Raw genomic sequence first — 22,894 nt, 5'->3', positions numbered from 1 at the left:
ACGTCTGCCTTCGGCTCAGGTCACGATCCTGGGGGTCCTGGGATCGAGCCCCACACTGGGCCCCTGCTCAGCGGGGAGCCTGCTTCTCCCTCTCCTCCCTGCTCGTGCTCTCTCTCTCCCAAATAAATAAATAAAATCTTAAAAAAAAAAAATAATGATGATGAGACACACATTTCTCACTACGCTAACACAGAGAGCGGTAACAGTTTCACTTTTTGGCCAAACCAGGAATTCCAGGTGATGGATGTGCTTTTCTCCCAGAAAACCTGGAGGCTGAGGGGAGTGGGAAGCTTCTCTATGGATCACTCATGTGATCTGCTGCTGGGCAAAGATGAGCCACCTTCTTTTCAGCTACCCTTCTCATGTTAACACTGTGTGACAAATCTTAACTGGTCACCTTCTTTCCTTTAATGAAGAATTTGTGTCTAGTTTCTAACTAATGAATGAAATACAAAGGAAGAAGTTAGAAACAAAATCATATGGAAAATAATAAATTGATTTACCTGGAAAATGACTTTTAGAGGGTTTTTTCTAAAAATGACCAAATAATTTTATTAAGAGTCAGCTTAATAAATTTTATTTTTAAGACAAAAGATCCCCGATTATGGTGGAGGAAAGAACACACTTACTCTTCATCAAGGCCAATACGTCGACCAAAGAACATTTCAATGAAGCATTCTAACAATTCCTGTGTTCCCCGGTGAAGATACAACTGGTTGGCTAGCAAGGAAAAGCCACGGTTCTTTAGGAATTTATCTTTTTGTTCTTTAGATGCTCTATTAAAATAGGCATCTAATAGCTAAGAAAAAAAATTAAGACAATTTACATAATGCATTAAAATTTTATAGGATGTACAGAAATCAGGCAAATACTTGTAAGTTACCATTTACTTTCATATGTATAGAATGTAGAAAGCTCAAAAAAATGCAATCTCCATAGCAAAACAAAAATAATCTTTGTTTCTGACTACTTTGGAATGCTAATGATGACTTTATCTTGGCGATCTTAATACTTTTGTTATGGGGAGACTAACTTTTTTAGCTAAGCATGGACACCTAGTAGACTGGTAGCTCACTCGAGTATAAGTACTATATTTGTGCTTTATTCTGAAGGAAAAAAAAATAGTCAACACTGTACTATCCTCTCCCTGTAAATATGTGTGTGTGTGTGTTTATGTGTATCTCCTAAACTTCATTTCTAGACTTCCTGACAGATTATTTATCCTGAGCGCAGGCCTGAATTTCCACCCTTCCCTGGCATCTTAAATGCAACACGTGTAAAACCCAATTAATTATTTTCCTTCCAAAATCAATCTTTTGTGGTTCCAATCTTAGAGCACACAGTAGCGCCACCTTCCTAGATTTCACAGTTAATCTCACTTTTGGCTTTTCCAGCCCTGATTGCCCACGTGTAATTATGAAGGTCTCTCCCCTTCATTCCAGCGAATGTCTCTGAAATCTGTGTGTCCTTCGACTTCCCATTTCCCCAGATCAGGAACTCGTCATTAATGCCCTGGACTACTGTGCTAGCCTGCTAAACAGAATACTTCCGCCTCTCCTCTGCTGCAATCACTCCCTCACAGTGCTGATAGATGATTCTTCCCCAAACACACATCTATTTACTGACCTACTTAAAAACTTCCCAAGTTTATAGCATGATACCAAATGTACCTTTTGCATGACTCCTTCCCTGGTTCCCCCATCAAAATTAATTGCTTTTCCTATGCTCCCACTCTTCTTTATTAATATTGCTTTTGAAGCACCCATCACAGGAAGTCTTTTTTATTTAGTTGGGTAGATGTCTTTCTCCCTCACTAGACTATGAACACCTGGAATGTGGAAATCACTCTACTTTATATCCCACACAGCAACTAGCCCAGTGTTTTGCACATGGGATGGAAGCTCAATAAATACTGGGTTGAACTGCAAGTGCTTAAAAAACATCCTACTTAAGACAAACTAAAGAAAATGAGAATCTCTAAAAGACCATTTCAATACTGGGTTGTTTCCTAATGGAAACCAATCATATCAAACGTTTATTCATTCGACACCACGCTTAGTACCCAGTGTACACTAGACACACGATGCCCATCCTCATGGAGCTGATATGTCAGTGTGGGAGAGTGAGAGAACAAGCACACAGATAGAATAAAAAGATAACTCCAAGACATAGCTGCGATGCTAGGATAAATGAGTCGGACACTAGTGGGAAGCTATTCTGAAAGGTGACCGGGTCTCTGAAAAGGTGACAGCTGAGCTAAAACTTGAAGTAAATGTTTAAGATTTGATACTACACTGCAGGCAAGATTTCCAATGAACTATGTGTTCCTTGTAGTTGGTAGACTTAAAAAACATATGGGTATGAATCGATATATGGAGGAGAGCTTAAAATTGCATGATAATACATATAAAAAATGACTAAGAAGTAACAAACTACAGTTGACCCATGAATGACCCCCCCACAGTTGAAAATCTGCATATGACTTCTGACTCCCCCAACGTTAACTACTAATAGCCTCTTGTTGACTGGGAGCCTTACTAAGAATATAAACAGTGGATGAACACATGGTCTGTATGTTCTATGTATTCTATACTGTATTCTTATAATAAAGTAAGCTTGAGAAAAGAAAGTGTGATTAAGAAAATCATAAGGAGGAAAAAATATATTTACAGTACTCTATTATATTTATAAAAAAAAGTCTGCGTGTATAAGTGGACCCATGCAGTTCAAACCCATGTTGTTCAAGGGTCAGCTGTATATTGGTTCCTTATTCCTTAGAATAAAATAAAGCTTTAGGTCTACTTTAACACATATATTCAAATTTTAAACTATACATATGTTTATTTTTCTGAATTAAAACAACACATCTAGAGTTTATCCTTACTTTAATAACTCCTTGTTGTATAGCAGGTGATGGGTGGTTAACGAGGACTAACAGTGTATCTGCCTGAATGAGCTTGTCCATCACATCTTGAAGCATAACATCAGGCAGGATGAGAAGAACTCCACTTAAGAGCTCATATAATCCACAGCATATAGGTACCAAACAGTCTTCCGTTACACTAAAACAGAGACCCCAAAAGTCTTACTAACACAATTATCAGGAAGATAAGTACATAATGATTACCTTAAAGCACTGTAAGGAGTAGTAATAATTTTAATCTGTGAAACAAAGGTTCATAAAATGTTTAACTGAGACGAACAAATGTGCCATCACTTTTTTTCACTTTATTCATCAGCAATATAGTTTAGGCACACAGTCTATTAAACACCATTCTATTCCACAGCTATGATGTGCAATAGGGTGGTGGGCATTAGCCACCTTTCAAGCATTCAACAGGCATATGTGGCCAGTGTCTACTGTACTTCTCGGCACAGGCAAAACATTCCCATCACCATAGAAACTCTCGCGGGATGTTGCTACTTGCTACTGTAAATCTTATAGCTTCCCCGAAGAGTTTTTCTCTAATAACTGTAAGAATTAAATAGACCACAAGGCATTTTTTTCTTTAGTAACTATTTATGGTTTGGCCTTGGGTAAAATATAGAATTCAATACTACCTAGCATTCAAATAAAGAGAAAGGTACCTTTCTGTTTGTTATTATTCTATATGTTGTAGATGAGAAGTGATATAATGAAGACATTTCTAGAAGGGTAGAGATTCTTCCAAGAATAATAAGACAAAGAGGGGGGCCTGCAAAACCATGCGAGTACCTGTGAGTACTTGCAGTTCGTCTGGAGTTTGGCTCATAACCCAGAGAAAAGGCAAAGTTCTCCCACTCATCGGTGGTGTTCCTATCAACAAGACTCGGCCAACGTCCAACGGCTGCGGATCCATTCTGGGAAGGAAAAGCTAGCCCGAGGCTTGCACTAGTGCTGTGGCTGTGCTGGAATGAGGCCAGTCCCTTTAGGTAATCAGGTCGGCGTGGGCAGGACTCGTCCCCAGGACTGTCATCGTCTGATCTGGGTTCTGCTGCCAATTCTTTATGATCAACTTTGACCGCCGGAAACCCCAATGTTCCTTTTGGGACACCATTGACAGAGGCGCGGGCTGAAAGGTCAGCTTCCATTTCATACGCAGCTTTTGCAGACTCAAAGCTACTGACAAACGCATCCTCTTTACCTTTTTTCAGGGTCTCGGAACTCACCAGAGAATTCAGTTTCTCTGCTTGGGAAGCAACATAATTATCTGCAATATTTTGTAACTTGTCAATACTACAACCCAAACTTCCAGTCAGTTTTTGTGGTTGCGTTTGAGGTGAAACAGTAGGAAATGCTGGTAGGCTTCTAGAACGCAGCATGTTGGTGGTCATCCGTTGTGGGATAATATTGCAGGAATTGTTTCCTGGTGAGAGTAGAAAGAAAAATACTCTTTAAAAATCTATGAAGTGGGACCACCTGTTTTCTGCACTATCAGTCACAACCATAGCAATGACCCCTTTATCTAGCAATGTTAAAAGAATCCACATAGGGTAATGTTCCTAGTAACTAGTGCTTAAAATTCTTAAGTGCTCAAACTATTTTTCCTTTTAACTACTTTTTATTAAAAGCTTCCAAAAATGTATGTCTTTTCCTGTCTCCTTAACAAAATACAGTGTTGACTGAATGATTCAAAGTCATTAGGATTAATGGCTCTACTATAGTGGAATTAAGTGAATTAAGTGAAAATTTACTTCAGGCTAGCACTCACTAGGATATAGTTTGATGTAGTGGAAAAGTGTGGGCTTCTCAACAAGATATAACTGCATTCAAGTGATGGTTTTTTTTTTTTTTTTTAAGATTATATTTATTTGAGAGAGAGAGAGAGCATGCACCAGCATGGGGGAAGGGAGAGGGGCAGAGGGAGAGGGAGAAGCAGACTCCCCACTGAGCAGGGAGCCCAATGCAGGGCCAGATCTCAGGACCCTGGAATCATGACCTGAGCCAAAGGCAGATGCTTCATCGACTGAGCCACCCAGGCGCCCTTATGTGATAGTCCTGTTAGTTAGGCGGCCTTAATTAATCATTTAATTATTTGAGTGTTAGTTTCTGTAAATGTAAAAGGAGAATTCAGAGTATCTACTTTGCAAGGCTGCTTTAAGGATTAAGTGAGATCATATTTGTGATGCTCCCAGGATAGTGTCTAGCATATAATAGGTGCTCAATAAAGAGTAGTAATACTCATACTTGTTGTTATAATTACTAGACTAAATGGCCCTAGACTGTTCTGTCTCTCGTCCATTTCTGTAGTTACTTCTTGATGCTATTAGTGAGAAGCAATAGTTTTTTGACTTCCTGTTACAGCTGTCCGTTTGCTGCTTTTAATACTCCTTACATAAGGAGAAATCACCATCATTCTAAGTGCACGGGATAAAGTGAATGCTGTTCAAGGTGTGGTTTGTGCGCCAGCAGCATGGAGATCAGCAAACATTACCTGTGTGATTGTTACAAATGCACATTCTCAGACACCACCCTGGACCTACTGAATCGGAATATATGAGGGAGGGGCCCAAAGATCTGTGTTTTAACAAGCTCTCCAGGTGCTTTCTTTTGCCTGCTAAAACTTGAGAACACTGATGTTCTGGATAGTAAATAGGCACTGGATGAACTGTTTTAGAGCACAGGCTTTTTGGCAATAATAGCTCCGTAGCTCAGAAGTTTTTCCTAGTTATTTCTGCATTTTGGCTGGAGGGCTAAGGCGGCTGAAAGATTCTGTTCAAAAGACCTGGAAAAAAGGGGGGAATGATTGTATTTGAAAATGTTTGCAGTGATGTACAATGATGTTAAGGATAGACATTTCCTATAAAATTCCAAATAAAACCAATCAAAACACATCCCTCTTCTCTGGAAGACAGCAGCTGTCAGGAAAGGAAAAGAAGCACAGCCAGTTCACAACTAGGAGACATGTTCCTATTGTTTCTCTATAAAAAGTAGAGATGAGGTAGTTGTTAAGTTAGGAAGACAGAAAAGTACTGTAAGCTTAAAGATTGTTATGGAAATAGAAAAGGGAATTGATTTTGAACATACTGAAGAATGACAGGGCAGCATTAAAAGGCCAGCTACAGTTGGAGACCCTTGTAAAGACAGGAATTCTCTTCAGCAGCTTTCAGCAGCGTGAGGATAGTTATACTGAGGCAAGGTTGGGGTTTCTTAGGTCAAGAACGCCAAAAGGCAAGGGGACAAGGAAGCTGAAGGCAGTGTCAAGAAAATAACTGGCTAATGGGATCTAGGCTGGATGGGGAAAACAGGCAGAAGGGAACATGGGATGGTGATAAAGAAACCAGAAAGACAGGAGGTTGTTATCAGAGAGTGGGATACTGGAATTTCAGAGCTGGGAAGTCTTCTTGATGATGATGAAGTCCATGTATACTGGTAGATAAAGTAGAAGGAAAGGTCCTCAGAGTCCAAGAATAAGAAGCTGGAGTACAGGATGGTCATTGTCTAGAATGACGTTTAGGTAGAAAGGAGAGAGCAAGCCAAACAAAGATTTTGAAGAAAATGGGAAAATAAATCAGAAACTTAATGAAAGACAAATCAGTGTGATAAAAGGGGACAGAGAATTCCAGAGCAAGACAGCATGCACCTCTTCTGTTCCCTAATTCTCTGGAGTATCTCTTGTTATATTGAGTGTGAGCTGCTGATCCCAGAAAGTAATGAAATGCATTCCTTAAATATATTCTGTGATTTTGTTTTAACCTTCCATTTATTTGATCTGAATATCACGTATATCATACTGCGAAAACATGTACAATTTATTTATCTGCTAATATTCAGAACTATATCAGGAAGGGTTACACTTTCATTATTGTTTATGTTTACCTTCAGGCGGTGAAGCAGTAAAACCAGATGGACTTATTACCATAAATCCAGGGCTAGGAACAGATTTTCCTCCACTGCTGGAATGTCTCAGGTATATGATTGACTGGACTTTCTCCTGAAAGATCTTGCCATCTAGAATCAAAAAAAAATCTTGAGACAGTAAAATTTTTTTAAAAGGATAAAACGAAAATATAATTTCAAAAGCAAATCATTAAATATAAATTTTTATGAAAAGACGTTCAAAGTGAAAAAATATGGCATGTTTTATACTAACGCACATTTGCTATGCAAGTACACGCTATTATTTCTCAGATGTAATTTTTTTTTTACTGTTACTTGCCACGTTAACTTTTATTTTCTTTGAATTGCAACTATACTTACATTTATTTCTATATTTGAACAGCTAACTGTTCACTTCACTCTTTGAGGAAAGGACTCTGTCCTATATTTTTATATAACTCCTTCAATGTCCAATATGACTCCAAACTTCAGCTTAATCGTCCTTTCTGAGCTTCAGACTTGTAAATTCAATCGCTCGATTTTTTAAATGCACCATAAATGCTACAAATCTAAATCTGAATCCTCTTTCTGCCCTAAATTCAGTCCTTCTGTTTTGTTCTCTGGTTCATTTGGCAGAAGCACCCATTTCCTAAATAGAAATCAGGATTCACCCTTGACCACTACCTTTCCTTTATCCATGTGAAGTCGGTTTCCAGGTTCTGCTGACTTGATTCTGCTTCTTGAACTCCTCTTGTCCCAAGCACAGTGCTATAATGTGGGCGCTTCTTATCTCTCACCTGGAGGCCTGTCACAGACTTCTAAATGGTATCTGCGATGGACATCTGGTCACCCTCAAATCCTCATAGCTTTCAGAATTCTATCAAATGTCAACCCCTGCTAAGAACCTTCCAGTAGCTCTCTGTTGCCTCCTTAACACTATGGATAAAGTCCAAACTTCTTGTCTACGGAGAATCTCCGTGATCTGCCTCCAGACCCCTTCCAGCCTTCTTTCTGCCAGGACAGTTCCATACACCTATTTCTCACAGCTCCCAATCAAGCCGTTTGCTTTGTTTGGAAGCCCCTTCCCTTCAACTCCTCCCCAGCCTTTAAGCGGGCATCACCTCCTCCAGGAAACACCTCCTCACCGGGCTCTATGCTTCCAGAAAACAAAATATTTCTATCACTGTGCTTTCCACATGATGTCATTACCTGTTTATGTCTCTTTCCCCTCAACTAGGCTGTAAGCTTCGTATAGGAGTGGACCACATTTTACTCATCTTTGCAACTACCCTGTTTCCAGAATCTTGACAGTACTTTATTCACTAAATGTGTGCTGAACCAAACACAAAGTCATGCTGTCTGTTTTCATTTGGATTTTTACTGCTGTTGAATCATTTTATTCATTTATTACATTCCTAAATGCCTGTTTTACAACCAGTTTTCCTCTCTAAATTTACTATCTAGTTTTCTCATAGGTACATTCTTGCTTGCTTTCTTACCACATTACATTTTCCTGGTTCTTTTAAAACCCTAGTTATTCCATCTTTCTCTTATACTAATTACTCTTTCTTTAGTTCTATCCTTTGCTTCCTTTTTCCTTCACTCTCTCTCTATACTTTTCTTCAGTGGTCTCATCTAGTCTCAGAGCTTCAACTTACTTCTATGTGGGTAGCTTCTCTTTCCTGAATTTTATTGCAGTAATGTAATTCCATCATATTTCTTTGCTCAAAACAAACAAAACAACAAAACAAAACCCTTCAGTGACCCCTAAATAGAATATAAGTTCAAATTCTCTGGCCTCACATTCAAGGACCCATTTAATATGGTCTTAGGGGGGAAAATAAATAAGTGACGGTCCCAAACTGTATTTATGGTATTGTTTCTCACTGATCCTTTGTAGATCCCTATACTTGGGTAAAATTCATTATTCTTTATTTTCTCTATTTTTTTTTCTCCCTTTAAGTCATTCTCTTTACCTGGAAACCTCTCAAATTCTACCTAAATTCTTCAACGCCCATGTCAGATATAGAATCTATTAAATCTTCTTTCTCCACAGCTGTCTGATGAGACCCTCACTCCTCTAAAATCTAATCAGTCCTTCTTTTGAATCTATTAGGTACTTAGCAGATATTGTTTCTTACTATAGTTACTAGAGTGTTTGTCCCCTCTCTCCTCCTGGCAGTGAAGCTCTCTGAAGGCAGAGACCGTATCTGGCCCATTCTACAGCCCTTTGCCCTGTCCCAATCCCCGTGTGTGATTAGGGCAGTTTCCAGCACAGAGAAGCCAGTCCATGAATATCAAACAAATGTGGATCGAGTGGGAAGAAAAATACTGAAAACTGAGATAGCCAAAATCTAACAAAAATGATTATACCTACCTATGTGCAAAGAAAAGTAGAAGTTTGTGGGGTTGTGACAAACATAAGTATTAGTAGGAGGGTGAACAGCTAAAAGGAAATTGAAGATAACTGTCAATAATTCCAAATCTGGAGGAGATCCAAGGACTTCCGCTATAATTTTCACAAATGATCTACAAACCTCGCGGGGCATGGAAGTAAGCTGCCCCTCTTTGTGTTCCTGAAAAAATAAAAAAATTCTCTTTAGATTTAAAGAGAACTATCAACTTAACTAACATTTTTCATTTAAGCAACAGATTCCATTTAAAACAAAATTGTGTTGGTTTACTACCCTAGTCTGACCATATTTACCATTAAACTGAGTTGCTACTTCTCAATTCAAGCAATCTTGCCAATAAAAATTCATTAAAACCAATGGCAACTTACTTCTTGCCCATTTATTTTAATTAACAAGGCAAAGTTATATTGTGGCACACACAAGCCTGGCTCAGAAGCCAAACCACCGAGCTGTGCATTCTGGCTTCCCCACTCACTAGCTGGGTGATTTGGGGGCATATTTAATATCTCCATGCTTCAGTTTATCTATAATATGGGAATGATCATGTTACTTCATAGGGTTGTCATAAGGATTAAATGACACAGACTCTTGGAAGAGCACCTCACATATAGGAAGCCCCACGTAAGGAGACCTGGGAGAATGCCAAGCAATTACTAAACATAAAGATAGGTATAAATAAATTATTTATACTCTCCAACTCCACCCCCCAATAGGTAGCAGTTGGCCTCTAGATCAACACCGAGGGAGTTAAACTTCCTCATCTTCCCTCTCCCTGTATATGTGATGTGATACATCTGAAAAATGATACATGTCTACACCCACTTTTCTTCATTTACTCTTGTGGAATTGCTACATCAGTGTTACTTCTGCCATAGCCATCTGCCTTTTTTCAGAATCGTGTCCCTGGTGCCTTCCCCATTCCTGGTCGCCACCCCAGCCGTTCATTCCCAAGTCCATCCCAGGCCATGTTTCCTCAGTCTTGTCCTTTCCACTGACCCCTTACAAACAGCCTCTAGTATCCTACTTCATTAAAAAAAAAAAAAATCCCCTGGGGCACTTGTGTGGCTCAGTTAGTTAAGTGTCTCACTCTTGACTTTGGCTCAGGTCAAGATCTCAGGTCAGATCAAGCCCCACGTCGGGGCTCCATGCTGGGCATGGAGCCTGCTTCAGACTCTCTCTCTCTCTCTCTTAAAAAAAAAAAAAAGATTCTTTCTCTCCATCTGACCCTCTCCCTACTCTCTTTTTCCAAAAAAAAAAAAAAAAATTCCCTTAACTTGAATTTTGGGAACCTTTTGTTAACTTTCTGTTTCTCTCTTCTTTCGCTGCTAGACCTTTTAATCATTATTTATTTTCACTATCTCTAATGAATCCACCACACGTGCTGCCTAAAATCCCCGAAACCTGGTTCCTGCCTTCTTCATTCCTTAATGATTCTTGCGAGTCATTAAAGAATTTCTGTCAGTGGCCCTTTACCTGTCCACATTTTCTTTGAACTTTCCACATTATTTGGCTCTGGAGACCACCTTTTTCTTTCCCCCTCTGCCCACTCTGGGCTTTCACTTCACTGTTTCCTGGTTCTTCCCTTAGCTCTTTGACTACTCTTTCTACATCTTTCAACGGTTTCTTTTTCCTGTTTCACACCTGAAAATGGGTATTTCCGGAGGTGCAAGCCACAGCCCTCTACGATCCTTTCACTACACTGTTTATCTTGTAGTGTTTATCTGTCCCTGTGGCTTCAGTGCAGACAGTCCCCCATCTGTCCCTCTCATCCGTGTCCCCAGTTCCAATCTTGCACATCTAAGTGTCCACTGGTCACGGCCACTGAACGCCCCACTGTAATCTCAGATGCAGAATGGATAAGCTACAAAACTTGCGTGTACAATTCCTTCTTTCATGATGCTATAATCCTTCTAGTCCCCCAGGTGGAAATTTTGCATCATATATTTCATTTCTCCTATAGCTCCTATTTAGACAGAACCAAGCCCTATTAATTCCCTTTACAATCTCCTTCATATTTGCTCCCCATTTTTACACTCCTGCTTTTATCACCTGAGTTCAGGTTCTTTACACTGTACTCATGAACTAATGAAATGGCCCCACATTCAATATACTACCAATTTATCAATCTTTCTTAAATACTCTGAGATACCATAAAGACAATAATTAAGTTCATTTCTTTATATACCTCCCACAATACCTAACATAAAACAATTCTTAATAACTAACTGTTATTTTGATAATGGGCTCTTTGAATGAAGAAGGATGAAGAAATATACTTTTCAGGAAAAGGAATTGGTACCTCGATTTTTCTAGCATTTTTATAAATATATGGAAATGAGAATATATATATATATATATCCTAGTTTACAAGTGTTACTTTTCTGACATGGAAAGACTGAATAAGAACTTCACACTGTCTTGTGAACTCTTTGAAATTAGTCAGCAAGTTTCAAAGTGGATATACAAAGAAAACTGATTTAGAGAAAAATTGCTGTATAAATGTTACATAAACTATTCAGCAAGCAAGCAGTGAGCCTCTGAGCATACTGTATTGTATTCCTGAAGACAGCAGTCTAATTTACCACAGGGCCAAAGAAAGGCAATAAAATGTTTTTGTTTTTGTTTTTTTAGAATTCATTCATTCAACAAATATATATTGGGTGCCTGTATGTGCCAGGTACTGGAGTTACAGTGTGATCAAGAAAAAAACATTAGGGACGCCTGGGTGGCTCAGTTGGTTAAGCGACTGCCTTCAGCTCAGGTCATGATCCTGGAGTCCCAGGATCGAGTCCCGCATCGGGCTCCCTGCTCGGCAGGGGGTCTGCTTCTCCCTCTGACCCTCCCCCCTCTCATGTGTGCGCTCTCTCTCTCTCTCAAATAAATAAATAAATAAAATCTTTAAAAAAAAAAAAAAAAAAGAAAAAGAAAAAAACATTATCTGCTGGAGGGAAGAGGGTGGGGGGATGGGGTAACTGGGTGATGGACATTAAGGAGGGCACATGATGTAATGGGACACTGGGTGTTATATAAGACTGATGAATCACTGAACTCTACCTCTGAAGCTAATAGTACATTCATTATATGTTAATTAACTGAATTTAAATTAAAAAAATAATCAAAAAGAAAAAGAAAAAAACATTATCCTTGTCCTCAGCAGGTTTACAGAGGGAAATAAACCAGAATTTCAGAAATGACAACATGACACTAACAAATGCAGATGCATGGAGTGAGTCGGGGGAAGGGCAAGGGTTACTCTAGATGGATAGGGAAGGGAGGGCTTCTCTCAGGAAGTAAATTTAAAGTGGAGATATGAGGAGAAGCAGGCCAGATGGAAAGAAAAGGATCAACAACTTCTCAGTCAGAAAAAATATCATGTGCCCTGAGAGGGGAAAAGACTCACTTGTTCAAGGAAGAGAAAAAAAGCCAGGGGGCTGCAGTGGCATGAGGTGAGGCTGGTTTGGTCACCAGAGCATATAGGCTCTCTTTAGATATTGTCACAGAGTCTGGATTTTATCCCAAGTGCAATGGGAAGCCACTGGTGCCATCCAAACGAAGGCATTAAAAACAGAAATATTACTGCTCTCAGGGAACATCTGACCTTATCCAACCTGATAAAGTGCTACTAGATGCCTCACTAAAAAAAACAAACGACCTTGAAAAATATTCTCGTACACTGACCAAAGTGATAAATTTAAGGACATCTGTGAAGGCAGAGCAAAAGATTTAACTAGAAGCCAGGCCATAGCACAGACACTACTGGAGAGGTGAGTGAGTGTGCCACTTCTTCATATATAATATTTTGGATATATTTTCAATATGCTACTTCTGGTACATATAATAGATCTTCGGCAAATCCATACTTATTAAAACAAAACATACTTGCACTTATTATTTAAGGAATGTGGGATAAGTTTCAGTTAGCAATAATCATGCCTCAGATTAAACCTCACTGGCCACCATTCTGCCACTATGCAAAGCTTACAACAAGTTAAAATTTTCCTATTGTTGATATTCAAGAGATTACAAAATTATTATTCTATTCCAACATAGAGACATCGCAGAAATACAGTAGTTGTTGTTCTTTTGTAATTGAGTGAGGAATGATGGAAGTGCGAAGGTCAAGCTGTAGGAGGCAGGGGTTGCGAAGAAAGAATCCAGGAGAATAGGGAAGATGGAGAAGAGAAAAAAAAAAATTCCTTCCATTGAAAGTCCCACAAAAACGTGAGTTCACAGTACTAAGTTACTAAACAAGTAATTGTGGAAAATATCTCCCAATGTAAAGTTATGTGAAAAGTACCTGCAAAACCTGACAAGTCAGTAGAAAGTGATGGACCACTTGGGCTTTCAGTAACTGCTTAATATTAAAGACCTGCTGGTGGTGATCCGCTCTGATGAGGACTTCTAGAGCTGCCAGCAGCATTTCCCAAGCTCCTTGCTGAGAAAATAAACACATACCAATCAGCACATGGTTATTGAAAAACATACTACATCCTTTTTAGAAGACATATATCAGTCTATCACTGTGTGTATATTCAGGGTCAAAGATTAAATTTATCTGAAAAAGCAAATCTTAAAGTTTACTCCACACTATTATTATTATTATTATTATTATTATTATTATTATTATTATTATTTTAACCAATAGTGCATTTCTAAATACTTGTGTTGAATGCAGTATTGTATTAGGTGCTTCAGTACATTAACCTTTCTGCGACGTTATCTAATATACAGTATTTTCAATAGATGAATTATTTTGAGGGATTTATTCAACATAGAGAAACACACATTATCAATATAATTGTTTCCAAATAATTTATTTTCAAAGAGTATTACTAAAATGCATAAACTTCTATAATTTGTGTATACAGCACTTAATTAAATAATTTTAGAACAAATTGCACTAAATTGAAAAAACTCACTGACAATGTGAAAATTCTGCATTTTTGGATTGATTTACTTTTAAGTCCAAATAATAGAATTCTGTGCATGACTACTGTGTATCTTCAAACATCCTTTTAAGGTGCCTTAAAAATGATTCTTCCATGTAGAATCAATCTTAAATTACCCTCAGTAATGGAGAAAGAGGAATCTTCTATAGATAAATAATATTGAAAGATAACCTTCACCTCATTTTATTGTCCCAAATGACCTTTCAGCAAAGCTGTTAACAAAAAACAAAATTAACTGGTTTGGGCTGCAGGTCTTGCTACTTTTCCTGCCATTATTTGATGGCAATGAACAATGAAAAGGCCAAGGAATTGACAGATTTAATCACACTATTATAACCAAGGCCTCTCTCTTCATAAGACAGGGGTCAAGATGCCCTAGAAGAATAAGGCATATGAGAATGGGAGCACAAGGCAGCCCAAGTATGAAAACTTGATTCAGGTCTGAAAAATAGTACCAAATAGAATAGTGGCAAAGTAAACAACCAACAACAAAAGACAAACTCAGTTAAAAATTATTCATTAGGAAAGAAAACCTTATTTCAAACTCACAGAAGTATTTGTGTGTATCACTACTGAATTCAGGAAAAAAATGTTTTGTTTTCTAATCAACCACCCCAAATTAGCATCCTTTTTTGAAATATTAACTAAAACAACCGTCGACCATTTAGTTAGGTTCGCTCTTCCGATCTACAGTCAAGCTGTTAACTATATATTTGTATTTATACTGCCTTTGTGTGTTGACATCTGGTATCACTGTACATTTGCTTTTTCTTCATGCAACATTACACATATTTTTATGCATACACATATATGGTTATTTTTTATTCTGAAAATGAGAATTTATTTGGGATGAGAAAAGAAATCATGACAAATTACAGAGTTTTAAAAATTGGTAAGTATGATAAAGTCCAGAAAAAAGCAATAGTTCAGTTAGCTGCTTAACACAACATTATAATACTTTCCCCCATGTGAAGCTGCATATTCTTTAATTGCTTCTTTTTTTTTTCTTTTGCAGAATAACTGACATACAATATTGTATTTGTTTCAGGCATACAACTTAGTGATTCAATTTTTATATACATTATGAAGTGGTTACCACAAGAAATGCAGTTACCATCCACCACTATATGAAGTTGTTATCATATTATTGGCTATATTCCCTATGCTGTATCTTACATCCCCATGTCTTATTTATTTTATAACTGGAAGATTGTACCTTCATATAATAATACTTTTGTAATATAATTTTCTATAGGAAGATTAGAGAAATAATTCTGTCTTTCCTCTAGTATGCTTGGTCAAAACTTATTTTTATTAATAATAGATTATAAAGGTTTCTTTCAGCTTCCCAACTTATTATTGATAATGAGTAAATTTGGGGGAAGTACTGCCAAATCTAGGAATAACTGATTTTTTAAAAATTCTAAAGTAATATACTTTGGATTGGCCTTTAATTACATTTGATGGTAATGTTGTTATCTCTAAATAGCTCCAGACAATCTAGTCTACACTAGAATAAGGAGCTTATATGAGCCTATACCATGAAAACTGTTTAAAACTAGGGCACTGGGTGCCTGGGTGTCTCAGTTGGTTGAGAGTCCTACTCTTGATCTTGGATCAGGTCTTGATCTCAGGGTTGTGAGATGGACCCCTTCATTGGGTTCCACACTAAGCATGCAGTCTACTTAAAAAACAAAAAGTCCCCCCCAAGTCCCCCCCCCCCCCCCAAAAATAAAAAACTAGAGCAGAAAGGAAATAGCTCTGTATTCATTCCTTGGCTGGGTCCTTGTCAAGACCAGTGCATCCATCCAGTTGTAGAGATGCTGTGTCTAGACCTAATACCAACCATGTTCCTCAACTTACGCTTATGATGAAGTCAAGACTTCATAGCTTTGCCCTACATACCCTGATTCAGTTCTGTGACTCCTGGGTAACTTGGCTGCCCTACTCAGAAGTGCGTACATTTACCTCTCCTTGACTTGACTCTCCAGACTTGTCTTAGCAGGATCCCCTTTGAGTGTTTATGGTAAATGCAAGTCCCCAACTGATTTGAATGAGCTCCATGTTCTCCAGCCTGAGTACTGCTCTAGCTATTTCTAGTTAGGCCAAGCTCTGATCCTAACCCTCCAGCTCAGCATTACCGATGACTGCTCAAAAACTTGCACAGAAAATAACCTCCACATTTCCATTTATAATTAACATTACATTGAAGTAATAAGTTTGTTCTGTTCTCCAGAAGAATGATTAGATAAATATTTAAAAGTACATGTCTCGGGCGCCTGGGTGGCTCAGTCGTTAAGCGTCTGCCTTCGGCTCAAGTCATGATCCCAGGGTCCTGGGATCGAGTCCCACATCAGGCTCCCTGTTCTGCGGGAAGCCTGCTTCTCCCTCTCCCACTCCCCCTGCTTGTGTTCCTGCTCTCGCTATGTCTCTCTCTGTCAAAAAAATAAATAAAATCTTTAAAAAAAAAAAAGTACATGTCTCTCTGTGCAGCAAAGGAAACAACCAACCTATGGAATGGGAGAAAATCTTTGCAAATACATATCAGATGAGGGATTAATATCAAACCCTCCCCCCTCTCATGTACTCTCTCTCTCTCTCATTCTCGCTCTCTCAAATAAATAAATAAATCTTTAAAAAAAAATAAATAAAAAAATAAAATAAAAGCACATGGGGGCATCTGGGGGCTCAAATGGGTAAGCATCTGATTCTTGATTTCGGCTCAGGTCATGATCTCAGGGTCATGAGAGTGAGCCCCACACTGCGTCTGGTTTTGCTCTCAGAGGGAAGTCTGCTGGAGATTCTCTCTATCTCCCTCTCCCTCTGCCCCTCCTGCCATTCACACGTGCGTGCGCGTGAGCACTCTCTCTCTCTCAAATAAATAAATAAATCGTAAAAGAAATAAAATCAATAAAAGCACATGCCTTGGCTTTATTCCATATCTTCCAGTCAAGCAATAGCTCCTCTAGCAGTTTAACATCTTGGATTATAGCATTAGACTCTACATCCAACTTAAACTCTCCATTCTCATTGACATGAATAATATCTTCACCACAGCAACCTTCAAGAAGGGTCTATGGAAAATTAGCATTAATACAAGATGCATTAATAGATGATTAATCCAAAAATTCAACAGAAACATTAAGCTTTCAACCTTAGCAGTCATAACATTAAATTCAAAGGAAAACTAGTGAATAATTCAACATTTCACATAGTATTCTTAATTTGTTTCAATTCATATTAGAAAAATACAAACTTTCAAATATTTGTAAATGATTATTCAGTTTCAAACACAGGTAAAATAAACATTCTATTTTTATTTTTTATTTTTATTTGTTTTTCTATTATTTTTTAAATTCAATGAATCTGTTAGGCTTTAAAAACTTTTCCAAGGGTGCCCGGGTGGCTCAGTCGGTTGAACGTCTGCCTTCGGCTCAGGTCATGATCCCAGGACCCTGGGATCGAGTCCTGCATCAGGCTCCCTACTCATTGGGGAACCTGCTTCTCCCTCTACCCCTCCCCCCTGCTTGTGTTCTTTCTCTCTCTCTTTCTCTCAAATAAATAAAATCTTTAAAAAAGAAAAACAAACCCTTTTCCAAAAAATACTAAGGATTCATGCCATAAATGTGGATCTTGATATTTTAAGGAGTGGGGGGTTGAGGGTGCAGGTGAAGAGATAGTCTCTTGCCTTACTACTAGTACCCTCAGAGAGAAATAGTTTCACGTTACCAAATGCTTTTAGCTAGAAAGGTGTTTAAGTATATGATGACAGCTGGATCAAAATAAAAACTAATACAGCTTTAAAAAACTAACTCTGGGTTCTCTTCCATAACTGGGAGCTGAGGCAAACAACAATTGTCTCTGTGGGTCTTAATTTCATCAACCTACAGAATGAGGGGCCAGGCTTAAGAGATAGCTCCAGTTCATCCAGATCTAAAATTCTATGAGTTACTTTTTTTCTCTTACTCTTCTAAAATGCTTTAAACAAGACAAAAATGTAATTATGTAAATGATGAAGAAAATCAGAAGAGTATCTTAGTTTGATTAAATATACACTGTTGAGTTTCCTTCGTTTTCTTCAGAAGTAACTGAAACACAAAATTCTATTGTTGGAAGACTAATGGAGAAGTATCATTGCATATGAAACTGTAAGAATAAATTTTATGAGGACATACCTTCAAAACATGAAAGCCAACAATGCATTTTTGTTTAATCAACACCTGATGAATCATGGAAAGTCCATTACAATTTTCTAATTCATGTATTCTCTGTTGGTTATATTTAGTTAATGAGAGTATAACTCTCAGTGCTAATGCTTGAGTTTCTTCACAGCTACTGAGTTCCACAACCTAAAAAATATATATATATTTATTTTAATTTATTGAGAGAAAAACTTAACATGTATGATTATCTACTAATACAGAACATCAATCCATCAGTTTTATTTGAAAGCTATTTTTTTTTTGCTCACACTTCATTATTCAAGCATTATAAATAAACAAAAATGAAAGACATAAATCCCATGATCTTTAGTCTCTTAAATATACTATAAATGAACTAAAATAACATTTACAACTGTGTAAGTCAGTAGCATTTTATTAGTGATCTGAAATGTCAGCAAAATGCCTCAGGTTTTTTATTAGTCCATCAACAAAAAGGCTCTGCATTACATGCTGTGGAAGAAAACAAAGAAGTAAAAGGCATGATGCTTGCCCCCAGTGGGGCCTACTATCTAGTCAAAAGACAAGATCTATGTAAACCACAGATTTGCCTTGTACTGCAATTAAACCAATGCTTTCTGACAACTACTATAGATGAAACACACACCTCATTATCATGACTAAAGGCAAACAAGAATGAGATCTGAGTGTTACAAGGGCGCAGAAACTATTTCCGACTCTATTCTGCTTGGGTTAGAGAAGGCTAAATGGAGAGAAGATGGCCTGGAAAGATGGCAAAATCCTAGAAAGTAGGAACAGCAGATAGCCGGGTGCGAGAGACAGGAGGGGGTAAAGGCCTAAAGCCAAAAGTTCCTGGTACAGTTAGGAGGCTGCAAGTTGCCTATTTGGCTGGATGGTAGACATTCAGTTCAACAGGCAGCCTAAACATGCAAGGTTTTTAAGAAGACTAAATTTAATTTTGTAGGGGAGGGGGAAAAATAGTGAAGAAAGTTCCTAAGTTTTAAGTGTGACAACATACATTAGAAGTCTTATTGGCAAGATCCTAAATGTGGGTAAAACAAAAGATCAACCATTTTCTCTAGGATCTAGTCACTGTGTAACAGTAATCATAACAACATTATGTTCAGTAACTTGATGAAAGAGGGAAAACCAAAGATATACATTTTTTATTATACAAAGCTATAAAAGTCAGTCATGAAATGTTGATGAGGAGTTAAAAAGCTTTTAATTTTAAAATATTATGGGAAAATCAACTAGATATTGGATGCAAAAAAAATTTTGAAAAAGGAAGAAGAAAAGAAAAAAACAGCTTAGAGTATCCTGAGTCAATGTTTACAAAATATTTATAAGAACAGTAATGATAATAACAGACACTGATATGCCCCTTATTGCAAAATCAATCAAAGGTGGTGGTTCCATCGAGGAAAGCAAGCCAGTTAGGGAGACAATGAAAATTGGGGAATGCTGCAGAAGTTACACCTAGAAATAAAATTCTAAGGATGAAAGAAGATTAAGGCTGCTTTAGTTAAACAAGGAAATGGACCTTGAGGAAGGACAGATAATTAGTACCATTTGTACTCCCTATTTAGGATTTCAGCAATCCCTGTAAACAATCAGTATGTACTTATTGACAGTCTACTTACTCTATGTCAGGGAAGACATTGTCCCTGCCCTAAGATGACTAAGTAGAACAGATAGTTAAATAATTTATTCTAATATAGTACTTATGACATCAGTCAAGCTTTTTATATTTCTCCTTCTCTTTAAAAAAACTTCAAACAAACTCAAATTATTTTTTGTACTTATTTGCTGACCCTTGTTTTTTTCCATGCATCTGGAAGCTTGGGAAAAACAAATTTCACAAACCTTATTTTAAAGAACACATTCCTGGGGCGCCTGGGTGGCAGTTGGTTTAAGCGTCGGACTCTTGGATTCGGCTCAGGTCCTGGTCTCAGGGTCATGAGATCGAGCCCCGAGACAGACTCTGCACTCAGTGGGGAGTCTGCTTAAGATTCCCTCCCCTTCTGCCTCTCCCTCTGCCCCTCCCCCATGCTCTCTCTCAAATAAATAAATAAATCTTAAAAAAAAAAAAGAATACATTCCTTTCTAAGGCCATACCACCTTGAATGTGCCCAGTTGTCCAAAGAACACCTTTCTTCTTTTTGTTACTATAACATGTATTTTTTTCCTCATTGACAATTTAAGTCTTGTACATTTATTTATTTATTTATTTAAATGTAATCTCTAGACCCAATGTGGGGCTTGAACTCATGACCCCAAGATCAAGAATCGCACTTTCTACCCACTGAGCCAGCCAGGCACCCCATTAAATCTTGTACATTTAATATTTAATTGTTCTAATTACATTTCTGGATAGTAGAAAACTTTTAAAATCTCCACAATTAAAAGAAATTTTCACCATGTGTGGCAGAAAGCTTGATGACTTCCTAACCAACATGTGATTTTATCTTAAAAGTTTAATATGGTTGATTTATAATTGTTTTTGTAATTTAAAAAAATCCACTGAAATTTAGCAGTATTAAAGAAGTAGTTTCTCTTCAGATAAAACTGTAATCAGTGATTCTTACCCTAGCAAAGAGAAAAACAAATATACCAGTTCCACCAATCTCGTGCAAAATGCCTTGAATAGTTTTACATTCAGTAGGCCGGAGATTCTTTAGATGATGAGATTCTAACAAGATGCTCTGAACTTCTTTTGAGCTGAAGGGTCTTTGGGAAAGTTGGGTTTTCATCTGACCTTTAAGTCTAATAACTGGCTCATAGATGGTATACTGAGCAGGACAGTTAGTTGTGTAAACAACTGAAAGACTTTCCTGAAACACAAATATTTTCCTTTAGTAACGAAACAAAATTTAAAAAGTTATCAACCAGCAAATAAATATTTCAAAGTGAAAAGGTACCCAACAAATTGTTTTCTTTGACAGACACTACACTAAACAAAGATAAACATGAGGAGCAATGTGGCTCCCCACAAAGGAAAAGATCAGTTTCAATTAGCAGTGACCAATAAATAATATAAACCTTGTCAAGGCTGGGAAAGATTCCGGCTTTAACCATTTTAGAATAAACATGAAATTACACTTCCTATTGCTACTAAGAACAGCTGAGTCTTATACCACATTCACTGTATACCAGGCACTGTTGTTTGCATTTACAAATATTAACCGATCTTTACAACCTCATGAAATAGGAACTCTGGGTCAATGAATTCAAAATTTTTGCCTTGAATTTGTTCATAGGCTGACTACTCATTTAAAAGTGACTGTAAGGGGCGCCTGGGTGGCTCAGTCGTTAAGCGTCTGCTTTCGGCTCAGGTCATGATTCCAGGTCCTGGGATCGAGTCCCACATCGGGCTCCCTGCTCAGCAGGGAGCCTGCTTCTCCCTCTGCCACTCCCCCTGCTTGTGTTCCCTCTCTCGCTGTGTCTCTCTCTGTCAAATAAATAAATAAAATCTTTAAAAAAATAAAAAAAATAAAAATAAATAAATAAAAGTGACTGTAAGCCAGATCTTTCTACTAGAATAAAATTCCAGACTATCATCATTCCTAACTAAAACTGAAACGATTTTGCAATATTTCTCCCCACAGAGGCTAGTATCAATCAGGTTCTAACTTCAGGTAGGGAGCTCAGGCTTAGGGAAATCATGTGCTTCTCACAGAAACTATGGGGGTCTTGGGCTTTGATCACTTTCAACCACGGTGATTTAAATACAGTTTCATCCAGACATCATCTGGTACATTTGTATACCAACTAACACGACTAACAGTCTACTATATATGATTACGCTGGGCAAAACAAAACCTTAAACCTGCAGTAGTTTTCATCAGCAAGCTGAAAAAATGTTCATCTGCCTGAGACGAGTCCCACGTGACACCCCCACCTTGCCGGACTTTTTGCTCATGAGGCCATAATCCCCAAGTTACTAAACCAGGCTAAAAAAATTTGCTTGCTAAAAAGAGTTTTCACAATAAACCCTTTGAATTTTTGTTTGTGATAATTTATGTTAAGTTTTATGACTTATCTAATTCTTTTTAAGCAAAATAAAAGGATTAAGGTAATTTTGTTTGTGAAAACAAATGGACTAACCAAAAACTAGAGAGTTAAAATTATTATCTGAACAAACACTAGTTGTGTGAACTCCTTGGTCTCCCTAAAGCATGGATTCCCAGTGTGCGGTCCTGAACCAGCAGCATCAGCATCATCTGCGATTTGTTAAAAATGCAAGTTCCTAGGCCACACTTTGGACCCTACTGAATCCGAAACTCTGGCCCAGCAATCTGTTTTAACAAGGCCTCTGAGTGATTCTGATGCATACTCAGGTTTGAGAAACATTTCCCTCAAGTATGTTTTCTCAATGGTGAGACATTTGGGGTAATTGCTGTATAATACTGCCCTTGCACTGTGGAACATTTAGCATCCCTGACCACCGCTCAATCATAGTGGACCACCATAGTGCTCCCAGGCCCCTTTTTAAATACTCCCCAGGGAGAAAAAGACCATATGCACAGTATCAGATCATTAGCCAAATTC

General features: G+C 37.8%; 1 protein-coding gene and 1 pseudogene across 1 annotated transcript in view; both read right to left on the bottom strand.

The window, feature by feature from the left end:
- The window catches only part of LYST (lysosomal trafficking regulator), a 162,873-nt gene that overhangs the window by 69,495 nt on the left and 70,484 nt on the right, over positions 1-22,894 (bottom strand). The window contains exons 17-25 of the mRNA XM_021696219.1: positions 20,932-21,177; positions 18,338-18,511; positions 17,087-17,236; positions 13,511-13,648; positions 9,177-9,375; positions 6,800-6,931; positions 3,716-4,346; positions 2,885-3,062; positions 630-799 (exon numbers count right to left, since the gene is read on the bottom strand). Of these exons, the coding sequence (XP_021551894.1) occupies positions 630-799; positions 2,885-3,062; positions 3,716-4,346; positions 6,800-6,931; positions 9,177-9,375; positions 13,511-13,648; positions 17,087-17,236; positions 18,338-18,511; positions 20,932-21,177 (2,018 nt within the window). The remainder of the gene's footprint in view (positions 1-629; positions 800-2,884; positions 3,063-3,715; positions 4,347-6,799; positions 6,932-9,176; positions 9,376-13,510; positions 13,649-17,086; positions 17,237-18,337; positions 18,512-20,931; positions 21,178-22,894) is intronic.
- On the bottom strand, positions 13,064-13,192 carry LOC123325130 (annotated as a pseudogene).

This window comes from Neomonachus schauinslandi, chromosome 6, assembly GCF_002201575.2.
Source record: "Neomonachus schauinslandi chromosome 6, ASM220157v2, whole genome shotgun sequence".
Lineage (NCBI taxonomy): Eukaryota > Metazoa > Chordata > Mammalia > Carnivora > Phocidae > Neomonachus > Neomonachus schauinslandi.
This window is presented reverse-complemented; position numbering and strand designations above follow the sequence as displayed.